The 9624-nt window shown below is 39.8% G+C and overlaps 2 protein-coding genes across 4 annotated transcripts in view; one reads left to right on the forward strand and one right to left on the reverse strand.

The window, feature by feature from the left end:
* grin3a (glutamate receptor, ionotropic, N-methyl-D-aspartate 3A) overlaps positions 1 to 4870 on the forward strand; it is a 38249-nt gene extending 33379 nt beyond the window's left edge. The window contains exon 10 of the mRNA XM_020601143.1: positions 2820 to 4870. Coding sequence (XP_020456799.1) covers positions 2820 to 3396 — 577 coding nt within the window. The 3' untranslated portion in view covers positions 3397 to 4870. The remainder of the gene's footprint in view (positions 1 to 2819) is intronic.
* A 2876-nt stretch (positions 4871 to 7746) lies between these two features.
* plppr1 (phospholipid phosphatase related 1) overlaps positions 7747 to 9624 on the reverse strand; it is a 37294-nt gene continuing 35416 nt past the window's right edge. For 2 of the 3 annotated variants that reach the window (XM_020601185.1, XM_020601187.1), the window contains one exon: positions 7747 to 9174. In XM_020601185.1, coding sequence (XP_020456841.1) covers positions 9142 to 9174 — 33 coding nt within the window. In that variant the 3' untranslated portion in view covers positions 7747 to 9141. Of the gene's footprint in view, positions 9175 to 9454; positions 9500 to 9624 lie in introns of all 3 variants that reach the window. The other variant, XM_020601186.1, reaches the window with a different exon arrangement.

The following is a 9624-nucleotide window of genomic DNA, read 5'->3' on the forward strand; positions in this document are numbered from 1 at the left end:
TTGTGTAGCACATCATCACCTCAGTTTGAAAGATGTGTAATCACAACAGATGAGCCACTCTACAACAGGGTAATACAAATGGACCAAATCTGGCATTAATGTCCTCACCCTCCTCATGATCAAGAGGTCATTTCTGGCTTTACAGGACTGTGCACGGTACCTTGGGGCTGGAAGAGATCCAATATCTTGCTCAAGGACATTTCTTCAGAGTCCATATCTGTCTGGTGCACCTGTGTCCTGCTGTTTGAATAACAGCCTCCCTGTCCAACACACTACAGGCTGTGCCTGTGTCTCATTGTGACTCCTGGTCACATCTGTCAGTACAGATGGGTTGAGAAATACTGGTCAGTGGTGAAATATTGATAATTCCATTCTGAGGATGTATCTTAGAGAACCATTGCAGGTAAAATGTGAATAAACAGTGAGCTGCTCTTTTCATAAGCTGCAGTGGTTGGCATGAGATATGAAAGCACCTGTAATTATTTAAAGTTCTGAGTAGTAATAACCTTGGAGTTTATATTTGGTATGTGCTTCTAACAACTTTGGATGGAAATCAGTACTTTTGAAAATTTAAGTGAAGCTTTCAGCATATAGTAAAGAGAGGAATCTAGTGACTGAGGAGATTTGACGTAGGAGGGACCAGATATTTCTGAAAATTACGTGTTGGAATCCTGAGAGCTGTAAAGTGGAGTGAGGATGGCCTCTCTGAAGAAAAGGAGCAGAGGTACTCTCTCAGCAGCTGGGAATACCACAGTACAATCTTCTTTTAGATGATTTAAAAAAGGCTGCTTTGCAGTTGAGTATATAGTCTCCTGGCCTCTTTGTATACACAATTTAAAAATCTGATGTCAGAGAGGAACACCATGTTGGAAAATAATGGCATTATATAGTAAAAATCAAGAGGATATATTTTATTTTTCAGCATGTTTTCTATTTAATAAACATGACTGTTATCGTATCTCTGCGATGGATTGGCAACCTGTCCAGGGTGTACCCCGCCTTCGCCCAATTGCCGGCCGGGATTGGCATTTCATTATATTTTTTGTGGGACACCACAGTGGTCATCTAGGCCAATAAAATAAGATAAACTAAAATAAACCAGGCCAATAATAAATTAAGTAAAATAGCCATAATTTAGGGTCAGTTTTTGCATTAATAATGCTTATATATGTGATAAAATAGGGATGAATATCCTGAAACTTAAGGTTTAAGAGATTTGATGTTTAAATTCAGCCATGATGTAAGCACAGGTGCCTTCTTTTCTAAATGTGCATATATCTTTTTAAGATTAAACACTTTATGTTCTTATACTCTGATGTCTCATCCTTCAGCTCCAGTCAGGAGTATCTCATTAGAGTCTTCTTGTCACCTTTTTATCATCTACAGAAATAACTTTGATTCAGAGAGGTCTTCACATAGGTTCCAATTCATATGTTGTGGATTGCTCTTGTCAACCCTTTTAATAAAATCATGATTATCTTTCAGCCTGCTGAATCCTATACCTATCCTATAGATTACTAGTGGATATAAACTTTGCCTCTTCACTTGCAAACGCTTTGGGCAAAGTCTAAAGTGGCTTCATGTTGCAGGAGAATTTTCCTTAGTGCAATCAAAGGAATTCTTAAGAACCATGGCTGGCTGTTTATGTGACTTTAAAGCTCCAATGGAATAATTGGATTATATTTTTCTTCTGCAGTTTGATACACAACAAGAAACATGACTATACCAGGCAAATGAGCTGAAAAGAAGGCATGAGATGTGCTGTAAAATGGAGGTTGATTGTGATTTATACAGCTCCTCCATTACTCCCTCGAGTGGCACATAGAGAAAGGATATGTTTTTATTCCAATTGTCAAGGGTTATGTGTTGAAATTTGGCTAGAACATGACATTTATGGTGTTGTGTTAAACTGACACATCATACCTTCAACTGATGTTACTGCTGCTGGTGCTCATTAGCTTCAAGATGAAGGTACTGTACACCTCCAGGATGGATGGCAGAAGTTGTTGGGATCAGTGCTGACACCAGAAGAATATTAATTGGACATAAATTTGATTTCTACAAGTAAATAGTCAAGGGATTTTTTTGTCTTGGAGGCCTATTCATTAAAAAAGAAAACTAAGGTAAATTGCATGGGTTGTCTGCATTATTTCAACAGTGACATTATTATGACAGTGTGTGTTAAAAATAAAACCAGGCATCAATTCCTACTGTACCTGTGGCATCACAAACCTGTGTCAGCTTCGCAATCTTTATTGGGTGTACTTTTATTGGTCATGCTCTAACAAAAATAGACTTGTAATGTGACCATTAGGCCAACTAGTGGGGGCAAGAGAAGCATTCCACAGAGGTCCAACCCAATCTATCAACCTGCTAGGACGTCCCTACTGTATGCTCACTTGTCTACAAGACTAGTCACAACCCAACCATAGCTTCTTTGAAATGATGATCTTTATGTGGCATTAATTAAAACTGTGCTGCTAAATGTTACTATGGGGGACAAATCAATCAAATGAAGGACTCTGTTCTCCCCTAAAAATGATCCTAGATCATCTTAACAATAGAAAGTTGATGAATGCCAGGTTATTTCTACAGCCTAATGCTCTTTAAATAATTTGCAATCTCTGGGACCCCAGTGGGTATCTTGATCCTGACGGCGGGCATAGGGTTGACACCATCTGTGTAACTGTATAGTAACCAAAGAAAAAGATGCCATCTGAGGGACTGTCAGACAATAAACAATTCTCCCACACTGGTATTCTTTGGAAGAAAACAGAACTTCCACCTTACTCATGTCTCTGTGTCCGTCTTATCTCTAGGTGCAATGAAGGAAACAACCAGTCAGCATCTTGGAATCCTACAGAGTCCTCCCACTGCAACAGGCGAAGAGTCCTTAAGCAAGAGATGCAGAATGACCTGGAACATTCATCTTCCCAGGGTCTTCCTCCGCCACCGCCCCCATCTCCCCTTCTTCATCACCATTCCCTTCCCCTGCTGGAGAAACACCTACCCATAGTGACCACTTCCAACGGTCGCTCTGACCTGTTAGGGCGGGCACTGGGCCAAGGACTGGGGCCAGGGCAGGCTGGCTCTGTACATGGCATAACACAGTGCCGAGGCTTGGGTGTGGGAGACTGCGGCCCTGGCTTGGCTGCGGGCCAGAACCCACTGGCTCAGGAGTTATCTGAACTGGAGGGTCAAATCCTTGTAATCAAGCAGCAGCTGCAGTCAGCTATGAGGAGGAAGAGAGAGCTAGAACAGTACCAATCAGAAAACCAGCAAGCAAACCAGACTGTACCTAGTCAGCCAACTACACACCAGTCTAACCAGTTTTCTCAGTATACCCAGTCCCACCAGCAGACTAATCAACACACAAACGCACTTCCGGAGTTCTGAAACTTTTCTCCTCTGTGTTGCCTAGAGAAACTTGGTTAGATTGGACACATTTCTAAAACATCCTGTAGGGTCTGGAGAGGATCCTAGTCTGAGTTCTGGAGCAGGAACCTTCACAGCAGAAGCCTTCTTGAGGCTCAGGAGTACCCCTGAACACTGGACTGAGATCTCCGGGGATCAGATTGTGTTCTGTAAATCCAATAGGACATTCGCTCACTTCTGGAATGTGAGATTTGATAGACAAAAGGCACTGGTCACAGGTGAACCAGGGATCCTGAACTGAATCTGTTCTCACAAGCTTGCTGCTGTCACTAAAGAGCTGTGAAACCCTTTCCTCTTCTTAATGTCTGCCTTTTTCTTCACCTCGTATTCACCTCTTTCTAAGCCTTCAGTTTTTCTTTTATTTGCATTCCTATTTTTTCTGCTCCTTCCCTTTGTCTCTGCCATCCCTTTCCTCTAAGCCTTGTCACTTCTAAGGTACAGATTTGCTTGTCATGACAATAAGCTTGATTATACAGTAGATATGATGACTCTTTGGTATTTAAGCTTAATGGGCTAATTCACTTGAGTCTTATGTTGAGAATCACTAAGAGTGTAAAATGGCCTGAGGTTGAACCCAATCCGTTAAGTCTTTATGTCCTCGTATCTTTGGGGGAAGAGATGGAGATTTGCAACTGCTGCTGAATGGTTGATTTGACCATTGACACCCTGATGCTTCTGGCCTTTGATAGTGAGTTTAGTTTGACTTGGGGATTTTTTTTTTTTGTAAGTCTTTTGAGGATTGATGGGCTGTTGTTACAAGAAGAAAAACAAGAAAAGATTCAAAATGTTTGACAGGATAACTCTATATTTATCAAGAACATCTGGTTGGTAGTGTGTGGTGGATTATGGGACAATCCAACATTTTATGGATCACTGTTGTCCTGCACTTCATGGATGCACTTCTAGTTTCTTAAAGGAAGCTGCACCTAAAGTTCATCATATAACTTGTCAGAGTTTAAGTTATGGTCAACAGTGTTTCTTTTTCATGTGGGCTTCAGGCTTATAAACAACATGGGATATGAAAAAATAGTAAAATACGCTGTACAGAAATGATAATAAGTAAAAGATCCTTCTTCTTTTCTTGCCAGGTGTCCCCCCAAAAAAATACTTTTTTGCTCAGTCTCTTGATATCATACCGGTGCTCTTGTAACATCATGATACAATAAACACAGGATTGTGTTTTGGTACAAAGCTACTGTTAAATAGAGGAAGATGTCAACATGAACATACTGTAGACCACTACTCAAACTCTGACTGTTTATTTTATTAATGATGAACATTCACATGTGAACACACTCAAACAGTGATGAGTTTTTTTTGCATTTTTTCTGTTTGAATTTCGGTGTGTTCTGTTATTAAATAATTACCTCTACTCTTCTTGCACTTAATTGAAATGAAACCTTTATTTTTTTGGTCCCCATAAAATATTGTAACCATCGGACACATTTATTCATGTGTAGAGGTATTATTATGGTGTCTATGACACCAGAGGAGCAGATGACTTCTAGGGCACACCAATCACAACATGTGCTAAAGATTTATTTGCTGGAATTTGTTTTGTTTTTTTCAAGTTGGCCATTGAGATTCACCTGCGGTTACTCATTTCCTCTTATCTAAATCATTCCCTGCAGATATAATTTTACAGTATTATTATGGTGTCTATGACACCAAGGCAGCAGATGACATCTAGGGCACACCAATCACAACATGTATTAAAGATTTATTTGCTGGAATTTGGTTTTTTTTTTTTTCAAGTTGGCCATTGAGATTTACCTGCGGTTACTCATTTCCTCTTATCTAAATCATTCCCTGCAGATATAGACATAATCAACCCACTCAGAACTGTGCTGCCTACTTTGAAACAATATTTGGCTGTTGCACTATTCTTCACATATATTGCTAGGGGACAACAATATGGACTATTACGCAGACATACTCAGAACAGCCAAGGATGACATTCTATAAACACATAGCATGGTCAAATACTGCTACATACACACATTATACATAAAGAGCCACCTTCTATTTAGCCAGCGTGTCTGCAGGGTAACCGCAGGCTGAAATGAATACCTGACAAAGTACAAGAGCAAGTGCGCTGGCTGAACCATCAGCTTTGTCTGTGTATGTGTGTGTGTGTGTGTGTGTGTGTGTGTGCTTTGCTTAGCCCACAGACATTACTGAAGTTGATGCAGTCGTAACAGGATGAAAAAAAATGTTTAGCGCAATATTACACCACCTGACTATTAACCAAAGTATCACATTCATTCTTTTCTATTTGCAATCACTCTGCTCAGTATTTATACTAATCTGAACCAGAACAACACATTAGGGATGGAGTGGGTCATAAACTCAGCCCTGGAGTTTGAATGTGGTCCCTGCAAGCACTGTCTCTAAACCCTAGTTTTAAGATAACATATTTTTACAGCACTATACAAGCCAGTGTACTACTATCACAACTGTAGTAGTAGCACGATTACCAATAATGTCAATCACGATTATTGAGGAGATCTTTATCTCTAGACAGAGGTGAGTCTGTCTATACTATTGTTTAGCTTTATGGATTTAATTAAATCTAGTCAGTCAGACCTGACAAACAGGAGGATAGCATCAAATCAAAAAGCAAGACAAAATAGCTATGCATGAAAAGAAGAGATGAAAACGAGATAAAAGGAAAAGAGGGCAATGAAATGAGGAATCTGGTAAGATAGGAAAGACAACAATAAAGCAGGACTGACAAATGAGAAATCTGCCACAAGAGCATGAACGCAAAACAAAATAAAAAATAAATAAAAGGCACACACTGGATAAAATAGGGATGGAAGACTGGAGGCTGAAAAGACATAAAGAACTATTGGGAAAGAAGGCCAAGAGAAGTTAAACACAACAAATGCACTTCAAAGGAAAACTGGAAAACATACTTAAAGCAGAAGAAACGGAGATAGGACTTTTGCCATCAACATTTAAAAAACCATCAGCGAAGAAAACGTTCAAACCCAGAGAAGAGGATATGAAAAGGCAGCATTCTTCAGAAAGTAGAAGCTGGCTGGATAGATGAATTGAACTACAACAAAGAATATTGAAAGAGAAGTAGTAATAAAATGTCAGGAAGCATCCATGTAGGAAGAGAAATGAGAAAGCACAGACAAACAAGCTGCAATAGATCAACTGTCTCCATGGTCTACGCAGAGTTAATGGAGTAACTGTGTACTAGTTTGACCAGCAATCATAGATAGATAGAATAGAACAGGTGAGCACTGCATAAATCAATGGGTTTACACAGCATATCCTTTGTGTGCATGTGTAAAATAATTATTCACATTCACTATCCCTTCCAGTCGTCAACTGACCCATCTTCTTCACTTCACACAAAGCTCAGTCAGATGAAACTTTGATTCAGATGGTTGGAAAGGGGGGTGGGATTAACAAGGAGTAAAGAAGAGGTCCTGCCTGGTGGGAGTAAGTGTAAGAACAGTGAACAGTGAGAGAGGGAGAAATGTTTTAGTTTTGGTGCTTCAACAAGTGAAAAGTCTGCAAATACCGTTTCAGAACCTTATGTGTGTTTGGCCTCCAACACAGGCCTGATCTAGGGCACCCATCACAGTGGGTTTTCCCTGAACTTTGATGGATATATGTCCAGATTATCAATCCACTTTAGTGTCCCATCCTTTTTCAGAGCTGAGCGCAGAGCAATTTTGTTCAGTGAAAGGATATCTTTAACCATTAGGTGGCTGTGGCTCAGGAGGTAGAGTGGGTCGTCTCCTTCAAATCCTGGCTTCTCCAGTCTACATGTCGAAAGGTCCTTGGGCAAGGCACTGAACTTCAAGTTACTCCTGATGACTGTGCCATCAGTGTGTAAATAGGAAATAGTGTAAAGCGCATTGAGTGTGCTTCATTGCATAGAAAAAGTGCTATATAAGACCATTTACCATATTTTTAAGATGGAGATTCTTGAGGTTCAAGTTAGAGCCAATTACAGAAAAGAAGGTGGGATTAACATGTAGCAGAGAAGACTCTGTAGGGTCAGCCTGCAAGGCTTAACTCTGGGCCAAATATCCAGATGAGATCTCTGGGTATTCAAATTAACACAAGAACCTCTTCTGGCAAGGTAGACTAAGAACTCCTGTCTACCTCAGTTTCCCCCTCTTTAGTACTTTAGTTTGGAACTAAACTAGGAGAAGAATGGGGCTGCACCACTTCCACAATCCTAACATACTACTTATGTTGGGCCACCTTTATTCACAGTAAGAAATCAAATGTATGCACATTTAGTTAAATCAGTCTGACACCAAATGAAAAACACAAGAGAACACATTGCTGCTACTGACTATTTAATTTGTGAACAAACCAAGAAAAAAAATATATGCAGCATTTCAGATCCTTTTTTTGTTTGTTTTCAAAATAAAAGACAATTATAATCACTATGATAATGAGCATAATTCAAATCATGAATATCTATTAACATCTTGACTTCTTTCTTCATGCTGGGCATATCTTCCAACAGAAAATGGAGTCACAACATTGCATCACAATCCACTGGTGGGTCAGGGAGGGGTGGCTCAAGGAGGAAAAGTGAAGGATGAATGATTAGCCTGGTTTCCATTAAAAAGGCTAGCCGGGACTTGTTGTAAGTAAGTCACTCATTTTCCCTCCAAAGAGCATTTTTATTTTTTCCCCCTTAGTGTATATTTTGTAAGGATGTCTTCCATTGGGATTCTGGTATAAATTTAATTGTAAAGCTATACCAGTGGCATCTTCAGGTACATCTGAAGCAAGCTAGCCCCACTGGACCTCTCTGAAGAAGTTCCTTTTTACATCACAGTGAATCAGGAATTTGGGGTGAAACACACTCACATAGACAATTTCAACCAATCACATTTTCATACATTGTGGCTGATACTGTGGCACTGCAGGTGCCAAACCCCATTTTCTGACTCATAGGATGTCACCGACTCTTCTTGTCATTTTCTCCAAAGGAAAGAAGGGTCATTCCCCAAAACACCAAAACTGATACTGAAACCAGATTTACAGCAGGCAAACAGGTCCAAATGGATTATAATAGTCATACAGATTAACAAAAAAATCTTTACAAAATATGACCTGACATGGTCAATTAATGTACAGAAAGAGATAATAAAAAGAAGGATTCTCTTTTTTTCTGTACAAATGACAAACACCACAGAACGACAACATCAATATTTTTTTCCATAGCAGATATTTCAGACTAAGGGAGATAGATGTAGTAATGGACAAGGCGTTTCACCCGACAGGATGTGATGTAAAACAGAGTGAGTCAGCTGACAGGAAGTGTGCAGGTTTAACACCGTCAGGATAGGCTACAGCACTCACTCATACAAAATGTACAAAACACTGTCCTCTAAGTACAAACAGCACATCTTGGAGGAAAAAAATGTCCCATGTTTCAAATGGTTTCAAAAGTCTGGATAAACAACCTGTGCTTAAGTTCGCATGTGATAATTCTGACATGAGCTGCATGCCTCGGCAGGTTGAACTGAGCCGAGCCCCTTTACATGAGAACCATTACAAACATGGTGTATTTTGTCCTCCATTTAAACAGATAAATCAGGAGTGTGTGTGGGGTTTTTGTTTGTTTTTTGTTAAGCATTCGAAGCCACGTGTCATGCGTCCTCGTCATTGTGTCTGGAAGTGCTGTGGAGATGCAAACGTGACCCGGTGCTGCCCCCTTAGTCATGTGACCTCTGTCATCGATGCTGAGTGGTTCTGAAAATGGATATGGGAGGACAAATAGAGGAAGAGGTATAAGGATTGAGAGAAATGAAGAAAACAGAAAATGGAAGGAGGCAGGAGAGGGAAAAGGTGTGGAAATAAATAGAGGAAATTATTAACCAGTGTCAGGAGTGCTTTGTGCAAAGCTCTGTGTAAACAGGAAGACAGGGGTGGAGTGCAAAATGTCATGCCTGTGTGCTCTTCTAAACATGTGTCATTGCTTTGTGTTAAAGAAAGAGACAGAAAGAAAGAACAAAAACACATGAACACAAACCCTTTCTTTAGTTGATTAACATAACACCCTCTCTCTGTAGGAACTCTGAGAAATGGAGAAAATCAGTAGCTGAAGTAAACTAAAGATACAAAACAGATTATGGTAACAGACAAGTTATACTGCAAACCAAATTCCAGTAGACTAAATTCTGAAATAATGCTTTTTTTGCA

Source organism: Monopterus albus, unplaced genomic scaffold (assembly GCF_001952655.1).
Source record: "Monopterus albus unplaced genomic scaffold, M_albus_1.0 scaffold50.1, whole genome shotgun sequence".
NCBI lineage: Eukaryota > Metazoa > Chordata > Actinopteri > Synbranchiformes > Synbranchidae > Monopterus > Monopterus albus.